The 13,099-nt window shown below is 34.4% G+C and overlaps 1 protein-coding gene across 1 annotated transcript in view; it reads left to right on the top strand.

Moving 5' to 3' along the window:
- LOC148946169 (vacuolar protein sorting-associated protein 28 homolog) overlaps positions 1 to 4,111 on the top strand; it is a 36,831-nt gene extending 32,720 nt beyond the window's left edge. The window contains exon 3 of the mRNA XM_089097623.1: positions 3,842 to 4,111. Coding sequence (XP_088953749.1) covers positions 3,842 to 4,027 — 186 coding nt within the window. The 3' untranslated portion in view covers positions 4,028 to 4,111. The remainder of the gene's footprint in view (positions 1 to 3,841) is intronic.
- Positions 4,112 to 13,099: the final 8,988 nt, after the last annotated feature.

Here is a 13,099-nt window from a genome sequence, read left to right as displayed (position 1 = left end):
AAAAAAATACATAAACCGAAATTTAGCAATAAATAGAAATACTGGAGATATTTCATTAAGCCCAATTTATGACAGTTTAATTTTGAAGGACTCAATCAATATTTTCGCCCGGTATAACTTGAGAGAACTTATTTGCACATCAAATATTGAACGAGTTTGTAGGCCAGCTAAGGCTGTAGCAAAACAAAGGATTATTGCTCAATCATCCTGGTAGATTTCTTTTTCATTGATTTCAACCTGGTTCTTATTTAGTTTTTGTTCTGTCGTTGTGAGGTAAACTTAGAAAGGTTTGATTTTCATTTTTTTTTTTTTTCTTTTTTTTTTTTTTTTGTTTTGTTTAGCACTGAGGACGACTCGGCGGAGGTCCTTGTCGAAATATTTGCTTATTTCTTATTCTTCATATTTCGCCACTGGCTGACAAAATCCTCGTTTTTTAACAGTTTTTTATTTAATTTTTCATTTTGTTATTTTCTTTCCTCTCTTCTTTCATTAGTTCAGGTATAGTTTTCGGTTTAGTTAAATGGACGAGGCAGAATTTTTAGAAAGTTGTAAAAAATTGGAAAAAAATGCCAATTTGAAAATTTATCACAGTCAATACAGGATAATCCACAGTTTTTGCGGAAAGAGGTTACTAAACTTACACGTTCCTCTTCAACCCTGATAGATCAAATTACCAACACTGAATGGCACACTCATTTCTCGTCAATATATGCTTGCGAACCACCACCAATTGACACAGATTTCCATGGAATATTGCAGAAACAATTGTCAAAGCTGAATAAAAAAAAATTACATCACTTTTACACCTTCTATGCTATTAACTCACACATGTGCTGTTTGAACACTTAGCTCTGTTATTTCAGATTATTTTATCCCAACAGTGTGTCCCTAAGACTTTTTCTGAAGGGCTAATTACATGTGTGTCTATAAAGAATAAGGACCCCGCGCTATGCAATTCTTATAGACCTATAACCATATGCTGTTTGCTTAGCAAGTTACTTGAAAAAATAATTGCCCGTTTCTGCGTGAAAAGTGTGATTTTGGGGATCATCAATTTGGTTTTAGGCAAGGTTTAGGAGTCCAAAATGCACATTGTCTGCTCTTGACTATAACGGTAAGTTACAAGAGGGTGAATAACAGGATGTGTGTATCCGCGGTTTGTATAGCTAAGGCTTTTGATTCAATTTTGCATTCACAATCTTTAGTTGCTCTGTTAAATAGCGGAACTAGCGGCTTTATTTGCGCGTGTCTTTGGAATTGGTACCAGCATTCAATAGTCCGGGTCCGTTCTAGTGACGGTTTGACATGTCCCATTCCTGTAAAGCGCGGGGTAAAGCAGGGCTCAGTTTTAAGTTCATTAATATTCAACAATGCACTTAGAACTGCGACGAGAAATATCCCACCCTATATTATTGATAGTCATATCGATATTAGTCACCTGTCGTATGCAGATGACATACTTCTTCTTGCTGATAAATTATCATCAATGGAAAGGGCTTTTGAGGCTCTTCAGGCTAGTTTGTCTACTATTGGCCTTGCTATTGAACCGTCGAAAACTGAGTTTATGATAGAAAACCAGAATGAAAAGACGTTCAGAATCCTTTAAAGTAGGTTCGATCACTCTTCCTAAGTCTAATTCACTCAAGTATTTAGGTGCTCATTTTGGCTCATCGATAACAGCGACACGCACTCTGGTTATTAATGAGTTGAAAAAGAAACTTCGCAAAACTTATGGTTTGCTAGCAAAAGTTAAAGGGCAATTTGGCAAGTATACATTAGGAAAGAACAACTCTATGTTTGCACCGAACGTGTTTTTTCTAAATCCATTTTGGAAACTTTTTTCGTTAACAGAAAAGAAAGAAATTAGGGTTCAATTTTACCGGTTTGCTAAATACTTTATTGTTATTCCTCTATGGTTCCGTAACTCATACATTTGTAAAAAAAATACCGTGTCTTTGACATATCTGAGAAGATGGAAGAATTATCGGCTCGATTTGAAAACTGTTGCAAGAAAATGTCAGATTTTCCGCTTAACCATCTTCTATATACGGTGGAATAGAATTTAGTCCCCGGTCTGAGCAGGCTTTTATGTTTTGGTTGTTTTTCTCGTCAGTGGTGGTTGTCACTTTGTTGTATAGCTGATGATTTTTCGTGTTTTGTTCTTTTCTCTTTATTACTCGTCTAGTGCATTTGTGTTTTAATTTAGCGAAAAAGCGTAACACATGTGTATGTGTTTGTGTGTATGTGTGGGTATATATGTATGTATGTATGGATATGTATGTATATATGTATATGTATGTATGTATATGCGTGTATGTATGTCTTTGTATGTATGTATATAGTAAGGAAAAGTAAGCCCCAAGATTGCCGAGTTGTCAACGTTACCGTGAAATTACTAGTGATCAATAGCAAAAAAAAGCCTCTAATGTCTCATCTCGTTGTTTTTTAATGTATATTTTATAAGCCATAGGATTTATTCTGTGAGGCATATGATTTATTTGCCATTTGACGACCGATGTAGGAATTTATTAGACTTTCTGTTTAACCTTTATGATGTATGAATGGGTAGATCGTTAGGTCCAGTGTTTTAGTGCTGATTTAAGTTCCATCTTGTTTCTCTTGTCTTGTTTATTCTTTTTTTTTGTCTTTTGTATCGATAGAGGGCAAAAATAAATTATTATTTCTATTATTATTATTAAAGCAAAATTGTCCTACTGCATAAGAAATGTTTTTTTAATATCCTCTGCCATATATCATAATTTTTCAGGAGCTTTTGAATAGTATAGTTGGCATTTTTCTACGTACCGTAGTTTTGCTTCTACAACTTCCGCAATTTTGTCCTTCTGTAGCAAACCACCCGCCTTTAAAATCTTTAAACACTATTATCTCGGAAACTTTTTTTTCCGGTAGTACAATTTTTCTCTGAGGTGAAGCACTCCCCCCCCCCTCCCCTTGCAAGTAAGTTCATAAATATAATCTTTTTTATTCAAACTCAACATCTTTCTCAAATAATAGGGAGCTGTAGCCTGTTAGGCACCACCCACTCTTAAAAGCAAATTGTAGCGGTTCAGCCAAACATTCCCCATGACAGTCTTTAAAATTAATACTGTATAATAAAAATTTTTCATACTGCTTTGATATTTTTATCGTTCTAATGCTTCCTAAGCCACTTTGGTCATCTGGTAACAGAAAAAAAAGGAAAAACACAGTTTTGGCTTTCTATGACAAGGATACATTTGAACAGTCCTGCCTCGCTGGTGAGGGGTTAAAGGGCGTATGTATTGCAAAGAGGATTTTGGTTAGGCAACGGTTCAACATATACAAACTTTCCAAATCGTTGGTTTTTTTAAGTATAATTTTTACAGTATGTGCTGCTCTTATTTAATTTTTATTGCACCCTTTTTTTAGTTGTGATCGAATAATGATTGCTTGAAAACTGCAGTGTGTTAGTCCACATTTGAATTGTAGTATCGCTTTTTGTAATTAGTACGTGTCCATAACTGCTAGCCAAATCACGTGAGAGTACACAACGGTTAGCTTAAGTCATCATGACAAGAGAATATACCGCGTTTTATCTCACCACTGGAGGATCCAGTTAAAAGTCTTAGGAACTTTTTTGTGTGTGGGGGGGGGGGGCGTGGAATTGCGGTTTTTGTGATGGAAAGGATATATATTGCGTTTTTTTTTTAATCTCGGCCGTCTGACAGGCTCTATAGTCAGTTGCTTCATATTTTACGAGACTTGTTACTAAATTGACCAATTTAAATGTAGCTCACTATGTTTTGTCGCTAGTTTGGCGATAAGAGTCTCAATTAAATCCCTCATCATCTGTTTTTTGCAGGACGCTATGGCTCGACTGAGCATTTTACCTGGGAATTTCGAAGGAAAGTCTAAAGTAGATACCTGGGTCCAAACTCTGTCTGCCATGCAGGCTGCTGATCAACTTTCCGACTCGCAAGCTCGACAATTGATATTTGACCTGGAATCTTCGTATAATGCATTCAATAAGATACTTCATCAAACATAGTGTTCTTTTCTTCTTTTTCTGTTGTTTTCTTTGTATTCGATGATTAAAAAAATGATTTTAAGCAGTTTCATATTTGTTTGAATTTCGTTGAGTCGTTTGTCCTCTATTTATCTTATGAGTTGTTTTTAGCTTCCCTTTCTCTGTAAAGGTGTACTATGATGCCATAATAATATAAATTGGACTTGCAGGCAAAAGAGTATCCAGGATTTCTTTCGGGGGAGGGGAGGCGGTTTACAAAAAAAAAACTTTTTTTCCAAAAAATGTTATAAACCATAAAATTTGTTAAATGAATTTTTGTTACTTTTTTTACGAGTCGAATAAGAATTTGGGAGAAGGGGTCAAACTCCGTCACGCTCCCCCTGGATGCGGCCTTGCTTATAAAGTTTTTTTCTTCGCTTTTTGCCTTTTCCTTCGATTATTATTTCTTACAACTGAATTTTTACTGAAAGATAGTAACAGGGCTTTGGAGGCGCAGTTGCTGCCTTAAGAGTGCAATAGAGGGAAACTTTCAAATTATAAGTGGTAACTGCTGCAAGAACAATGTAACATGCTAACAAATTAGTGGACTAATTTTTGATAAGGGCTAATTTAAACGCGAGTTATTCGCCAATATCCGCGATTTGCAAAAACATCCAAAAATTAGAACTGCCATCGACGGATAGTCGCTGGCAACATCTGTTTTTCGCTAGTATCCGTCAATGGCAGTTCTAACTTTTTGGATTTTGTGCAAATCGCAGATATTGGCGAATGACTCGCTTTATGATTGTTAGGTATTTGATTATAATTCTTATAATTTTTGGCTTTTATTGAATTTTATTTATCTTCTAATTTTTTTTTTCGTATTGACTTTTTGTGTTTGTTTTGTTGGTTTGTTTTTCGACAATTTCCTTGAATGTACTATTTAGTTCGCGCTGAAGAAAAGAGGTGGTTGTCCTATCAAAATATTCGCTTTGTGTGTTTTTTCAGCATTCTCGTTTGGACTTAAAAAACCCCATTTTTGGTGTTTTTTTTTTCGTTATATAGTGAAAGAGGGAAATGGAATTAAAAGAAAAATAATGATACAGCATGGGAGTCTTGAGTCATTTCTACACAAGGACTCGAACTTCAATCCCCATCTCTAGAAGAGAGTGCTGCAGCCGCTGTACTGTAGTAACTGTAAATGACAGATGCATTTTTATGTTTGACGATATTATATGTCAAGATAAATAGAAACGTCATTGTCAAGGGTGGTCTCCCCAAACTGACTCGGGGCTCAGGCCACAAAGGCCCGTTGCCACATAAATCTAGTAAGATAAGATTTATTTCAGAAGAGTTTCTGTTATAACCCCAGATGGACCGATTTTGCACTTTCGAGTCAATAAACACAAAAAGCCAATATAATAGGACTAATCAGGAAAAAGAAATTTTCCAAATGTCAAAAAGGTTGTAAAAAATATTTAAAAATATCAAAACAATTAAAACTTTCAAGATTAAAGGGATAGATAAAATAAAAATATAAGGACAAAATGTAGTTTCGAGGCTAAAAAAAAGACAGTAGTAAAAAATAATTTAAAAAGAAAACTTATAATTTGCAAAAGGAACATTAAAAAACTGGAGGGCAAAAAGAGAGTTGGGTGGCAGGGGTTTACTTATTTAACATATCAACTATTTACGTGACAAAATTTGTTCTGTATCTTTCAGTGGAAAATTTTAGAGGGCTATTTTATTGAAGCGGAATGAGCGAGACACGGTTGAAGTAGGGACGGACCTAGATATGTGAGTACCTGATGCCAGAATGGCACTTGGTGCCTTCCGGTCAACAAAGCCATTATAGTAGATATCAAACTATGGTTACCTCTCTAAGAAATATATTTATTTATTGTATATTTTTTAACTATTATTAATCTATTTTTATGTAAATCCCATTTTGCACAATAAGGTCAAAGAAAAACTCTTAAGATTCTACTTAACAACATTTTATTTGCTCCACAGTACCCATACATTTTATTAAGGAGTGATTTTATCTTTAGTTAATTAAAGAGCAATAGTTAAACTTTTCTCTTTTTTATTAAGGAATGATTGCTTCCTAACTACTAGACAGTGTTTTCAAACTTAGTATTAGAGGTAGGCTACTTCATATGACTTGAATAAATATACATTAAGACGAACATAAACTGAATAAAAACAACTAGTTTTTCGAATGAAAGTAAGGGTTTCAAGAGTAGAGGAGGAGTATTATCTCTCCACTCCACTTTTCAGATTTACCTTGCCTTATATTGTACTTGCAAGCATTAAGTATTTACCAGTTCTTCAACTGATCGTCATTAGCATGAAAAAGTTATACTCCGTGCAATAATAAAGCGCTATAAAAGACCCAATGTGGTTATGAATGCTTATGTACTTGAGTGCTTATGTACTTAAAGTGTTTATAAGTGATATAAAGGGTTTAGAAGTGACCTAAAGCGTTATAAAAGACCTAAAGTGCTTATGAATGATATAAATCGCTTATAAGTGATGTAAAAGATTTAGAAGTGACCTAAAGCGTTATAGTGGACCTAAAGTGCTCATGAATAATCTAAATCGAAAGGGTTTAGAAGTGAACTAAAAGACCTAAAGTATATGAATGATCTAAAGCGTTTATAAGTTATATAAAGGGTTTAGAAGTGACCGTAAGCGTTATAAAAGACCTAAGAGTCTTATAAGTGATCTAAAGTGTTTATAAGTCATATGAAAGGTTTTGAAGTGACCTAAAGCCGTTATAAAAGACCTAAAGTACTAATGAGTGATCTGATGCGTTTATAAGTGATATACAGATCACTAACAGTGATATAAAGTGCATATGAACAATATAAATAATTTATAATCAAAAGAATTTTCAAGTGATATAAAGGGTTTGAAAGTGACCTAAACCGTTATAAAAGACTTAAATTTCTTATGAGCGATCTAAAGCACTTATAAGTAATGTAAAAGGTTTAGAAGTGACCTAAAGTGTTATAATGGATCTAAAGTACTTATCAGTGATCTAAAGTGTTTAAAAGTGACCTATCTCGTTATAAAATACCTATAGTCTTTATGAGCGATCTAAATCGTTTATAAGTGATATAAAGGGTTTAGAAGTGACCTAAACCTTTATAAAAGACCTAAGAGTCTTACAAGTGATCTTAAAGTGTTTATTAGTCATATGAAAGGTTTTAAAGTGACCTACAGTGTTATAAAAGACCTAAGTACTAATGAGTGATCTGATGCGTTTATAAGTGATATAAAGATCACTAACAGTGATATAAAGTGCTTATGAACAATATAAATAATTTATAATTGACGTAAAAGTTTCATAAGTGACCTAAAGCGCTATAAAAGACCTAAAGTGCTTATGAGTTATAAGAATAATTTTCAAGTGATATAAAGTGTTTGGAAGTGACCTAAACTGTTTTAAAAGACCTAAAGAGCTTATGAACTATCTAAATCACTTATAAGTGATGTAAAAGGTTTAGAAGTGACCTAAAGCGTTATAATGGACCTAGAGTACTAATGAGTGATCTAAAGTGTTTAAAAGTTATATAAAGAGTTTAGAAGTGACCTGTCTCGTTATGAAATACCTATAGTTTTAATGAGTGATCTAAAGATTTTATAAGTTTTATAAAGGGTTTAGAAGTGACCTAAAGCGTTATAAAAGACGGAAAGTGCTTATGAATGATATAAATCATTTATAAGTGATGTAAAAGGTTTATGAGTAACCAAAAGAGTTATAAAAGACCAAAAGTGCTTATGAGTAATCTAAAGCGTTTATAATTAATATAAAGGGATTACAAGTGATTTAAAGCATTATAATTGAACTAAAATGCTTATTAGAGATCTAAAGTGTTTATAATTGATATAAAAGAGATTAGAAATGACCTAAAGCATTATAAAAGATCTAAAGTGCTAATGAGCGATTTAAAGCTTTTATAATTGTTCAAAGGGTTTAGAAGTGACCTAAACTGTTATAAAATACCTAAAGTGCTTATGAGCGATCTAAAGCGTTTATAAATGATATGGAGGGTTTACAAACGACCTAAATTGCTATTAAAGAACTAAAATTTTTATGAGCGATCTTTAGAGCACTTTAGATCGCTTTAGAGCACGTTATATCACTTATATATAGGCACTATTTAAGCACTTTAGATCGCTCGGCGTATCTGCAGAAATAGGAGAAGAACAATAAAGATTGTGATTATTTTTATTTTGGAGAGCTTTGAGAGCATTTGTCTGCTAGAATATTTCTCCATGCCTTAAATTGCACTCGAAAGCAGTAGGAATTCACCAGTTCTTCAACTGATCGACATTAGTGTGAAAAAGCTATACTCTGTGCAACACAAAGTATTTTTGCTAGTTCTCTCTCCTCCCCCTACTCTAGATCCCCCGATGTGACCCAGATCTTTCCACGTTCTAAACTTCAGAGTTTGATTCTCCGCAACACGAAGATGGATTGCTCGTACGGACTTTACGTCATTTATAACACTTTAAGTCACTTCTAAACCCTTTATATTACTTATTAACGCTTTAGATCACTCGTAAAAATTTTAGGTCTTTTCTAACAATATAGATCGTTTCTAAGCTCTTCATATCAAATATAAACGCTTTAGATCGCTCATAAGCACTTTAGGTCTTTTATAACACTTAAAGTCGCTTCTAAACCCTTTAAACACTTTAAAGCTTTAGGTCACTTCTAAACCCTTTATATCACTTATAAATGCTTTAGATCACTCATAAGCGCTTTAGGTCTTTTATAACGATTAAGGTCACTTCTAAACCCGCTCATAAACACTTTAGGTCTTTAATAACGATTTAGGTCTGTTCTAAACGCTTTAGAGCTTTAGGTCAATTCTAAACTTTTTATATCACTTATGAACGCTTTAGATCATTCATAAGAAATTTAAGTCTTATAACGCTTTAGGTCACTTCTAAACCTTTTACATTACTTATAAACCATTTAGATCCTTTATAAGTGCTTTAGGCCTTTTATAGCGCCTTAAGTAAACTTATATCACTTGTAAACGCTTCAGATGACTCATAAGCACTTTAGGTCTTTCTTAGCGCTTTAGGTCACTTAAAAAGCTTTTGCATCACTTATAAACGATTTAGATCGTTCATAAGTAGGCTACTATAAGTATTTTATAACGCTTTAGGTCACTTCTAAACACTTTATATGACTTAAAAAAGATTCAGATCGTTCATAAAATCTATAGGTATTTTATAACGGTTTAGGCCACTTATAAACACTTTATATCTTTTGTAAATGCTTTTGATCACTCATAAGTACTTTAGGTCTTTTATAACACTTTAGTTTGCTGCTTTATATCACTTATAAATGCTTTAGATCACTCATAAGCACTTTAGGTCATTTATAACGCTTCAAGTCACTTCTAAGCCGCTTATACCACTTTTAAACTCTTTAGATCGCTAATAAGCACTTTAGGTCTCTTATAGCGCTTTAGGTCACTTGTAAACCCTTTATATAACTTATAAAGATTTTAGATCGCTCACAAGAATTTTAGCTTTTTTTGAACATTTTAGATCACTTTTAATGCCTTTATATCTCTTATAAACGCTTTAGATGTCTCATAAGCACATCAGGTGTTTTATTTATTATAAATTAAGATTTAGGTCTCTTCTAAACCCTTTAAATTACTTATAAACGCTTTAGATTACTCATAAGCACTTTTTGTCTTTTATTATGCTTTAGGTCACTTCTAAACCCTTTATATCACTTATAAACGATTTAGATCGCTCATAAGACTTATGGAAAATTTATAACGGCTTAGGTTTAAATCTCTCATATACCTTTTAGGTCTTTATAATCTGTAGGTCACTTCTAAAACATTTATATCACTCATAAAGGATTTATATCGCTCATAAGCACTTTGGGTCTTTTATAACGCTTTAGTTCACTTCTTAACCCTTTGTATAACTTATAAACGCTTTAGATCGCTCATAAGTACTTTTTTCTTTTACCGCCTTAGGTATTTTCCAAACCCTTTATATTACTTAAAAACGCTTTAGATCGCTCATAAGCACTAATAGATCTCTTATAACGCTGTAAGTCACATCTAAACCCTCTGTAGCATTTAGAAACGCTTTTATCTCGCCTTAGAAAAACTGAACATTCGAGCATTTTCACCCAAACAGCGTCAAAATGTAGGTCACTTGCCACACTCCGGTATTCAGCGGAAAAATTCCAGGCTTTGAGAATCTGCTAGTGATGTTAGTCTGAGAAAAGACCTTAGGAAAAGCAACCCTCAGTAATTCACCGATCTCGTTTTCCGCCACTGCTCGACCAGGGTGAAGTCTCAACCAGTTCTCCATTGCCTGTGACCAGTAAGTCTTTAAAGGTCCATAAACAGAAACGTCGAGAGGTTGCAACCTGGATGATGTTTGCGGTGGGAACGTAAGTAAATGTATTCCCTTTTCTTTGGCCAACAAAATTGCATCGTAACTGGTGTGACTTTCAGGATTGTCCATCAGAATCAATACAGGATTCTCAGGACATGGATGAACATGCGACACAAAATGCTCCAAATACAGCAAAAATAGATCTTTTGTGAACCAAGCATTTCCAGGCTTGCCACTCTCTATTCCAGCAGTCTGTGGGGGGGCTCCATCAAGAAGCCTTTCTACAAAACGTGCTCGTGGGAAAATCAGAAAGACTGGAATAAATCCTCCCAGGGCATTTATAGTGTGAACCAAAGTCTCCAGCTTTCCTCTCTCTTGGGAAGTTGTAGCAACAAGCTGCTTTACTCTATTAGGGTTCGGAACTCTTTGGTACTTAATCTGGACATTTTTGAGCCCAGTCTCATCGAGGTTGAAGATCAAGCTAGCAAAAGAACTTGTATTTTGAATACAACTCTCCGAGATTCCTGTAAAAAGTGTCAACAGCAACACGATTGAAACCAAGGATTCTCTGGATACTTGTAGGTACTAGTCTTCCAAGCGAAATCAAAAGGTACTTTCTAAGAAAACCATACAACCAGTCTTTGCCTGCGGACTTCTCTGTGTCCGAGCTTAATAGATATGCAAGTCTGTTTCGTTTTACCATGAGCCAAGGAGGCTTTCTTGCTCTCTTCCTGAAGAGACAATAGTGCATTTGGGCTGCTTCAACGATGTTCTCTTCATATTGAAGCTCCTGCTCAATCGTAAATACTCGCCTGTTGTCATAGGCGGGAGTGTAACTAAACTCTTCTTTTTCTTCATCCGTTCTGTCACGAAAAGTAGTGCTTGCAAATCTGCTAAGAGTTGACCGCTTGACATTGTAAACTTCAGCAGCTGCTCGAAGTGGCATCCCATAAAGGTGAACATGTACTGCTTTCTTCATGTCCTCCTCATTCCAGGCGTAAAGCGACGGATCGGCTGTCCTCGTTTTTGGCATTCTAAAACGAAAGAAAGAGATTTTAGTTTATATACTAAGTTTCAGTTCTTCTAAGTTTATATATTAGGTAAAATTTTAATTTAATTGAATAATTAGAATGTATGGAGCTTCTAATTGAATATAGTTTTATGGAATATAGAAATAATACGAGTTTTTATGATATAGAGAAAAAAAATTATAGCCTAGAGTATAGATTTGAAGTATTGGAAACTTAGATTGTAGGTTTAAGATTTGAGGTCTTAGATTTGAAGACTTAGACTTGAATTAGTGGAGTTTATTTTATGAAAAAAATTGAGTAAATTATTAGGGAATGTAGAAATAGTATAGGATTTTATGAATTTTTAGATTATAGATTATAGATTTGAAGTAATTTTTTTTAATGATTGTTGGAATTTATTTTAAACTAGTGGAATATATTTTGTGTGTTGAGGGGGATTCAATTAGCCTGGATTGTAAAATATTTGATTTTCGGGATTTTTTTTTAGGATTGTTGTAGCTACCTAATAACACAAGGCCCATCGAGAGTAAAACAACGAAAGAAAGAAGTCAACATAAGACAAGAAGCATACTCATGAAAGTTCTCTAGGCAAAAGCAATCAAGGGTACCCTGGGACACAATGAACTTTAACCTGTCCCAGTGTATCCCGGAACAAGCGTCCCAGAGTACCCTAACAGTTCGAACTTACGAAAATAAATTAGTTCAGCCACTAGATGGCAGAAGAACACAAAAAAATTTATACCATAGTAAATCTCATAAATTTCTCTATCTAATGGGCTCTAAGCAGTTTTCTAGAAGCTGCTTACCTAAGAGTATCGTAGAATTTTGCAAAGCAAAAATATTTTTCAAAAACCACATACAAAATTCTTACCTAAATTTTGTGATACAAAGTTGCAGATGCGGACACTATACTACATCCCCAGATAGTCCAAAAGGTTGCGTTTGAGGTAGGAGTAGCGGCAGATTTTTAGCTTGAAGTTTTCTGTCAAAAGTACACGTGTCTCAACGGACCCACGTCCCAACGTACCCGACTCTCCCCTAGAGGGGGAGCATTATCTCTCCACTCTACTTTTCAAATTTAAACTTTATTTCCTGTTTGATTGTAGCAGAAACATCGAGATTGTGATTATTTTTATTCCGGAGAGCTCTGAGAGCAATTGCCTGGTAGAATATTTCTTCATGAGTGTTAATTTTTTATTTTGTTATTTATTTTCTAGTATGGAATCTAGGACAGGAAAAAGCGCTGAAAACGAATATCTGGTGGCGTATTGTTAATCCCTAGTGCCAATGGCAAAAAGGGCACATCTGCAGAAATAGAAAAAAACAATACAGATTGTGATTATTTTTATTCTGGAGAGCTTTATGAGCATTTTTTGGTAGAATATTTTTCCATGAGTGCAATTTCAGATCTAATTCCACGAATGAGGGATTTCAAGAGTAGAGGGGGAGTATTATCTCTCTATTCTAGTTTTCAGATTTACCTTGCCTTAAATTGCACTTGCAAGCATTAAGAATTTACCAGTTCTTTAACTGATCGATTTTAGCGTGAAAAAGCTATACTCTGTGCAGTACTAAGTATTTTGCAAGTTTTCTTCCTTCCCTCCCATCCTAACTCCCCCGATGTGACCCGGATCTTTCCACGCTCTAAACTTCAGAGTTTGATTCTCCGCAACACGAAGATGGATCGGTTATA

This window comes from Artemia sp. Qi Xiang Cuo, chromosome 12, assembly GCF_049724085.1.
Source record: "Artemia sp. Qi Xiang Cuo chromosome 12, ASM4972408v1, whole genome shotgun sequence".
NCBI lineage: Eukaryota > Metazoa > Arthropoda > Branchiopoda > Anostraca > Artemiidae > Artemia > Artemia sp. Qi Xiang Cuo.
This window is presented reverse-complemented; position numbering and strand designations above follow the sequence as displayed.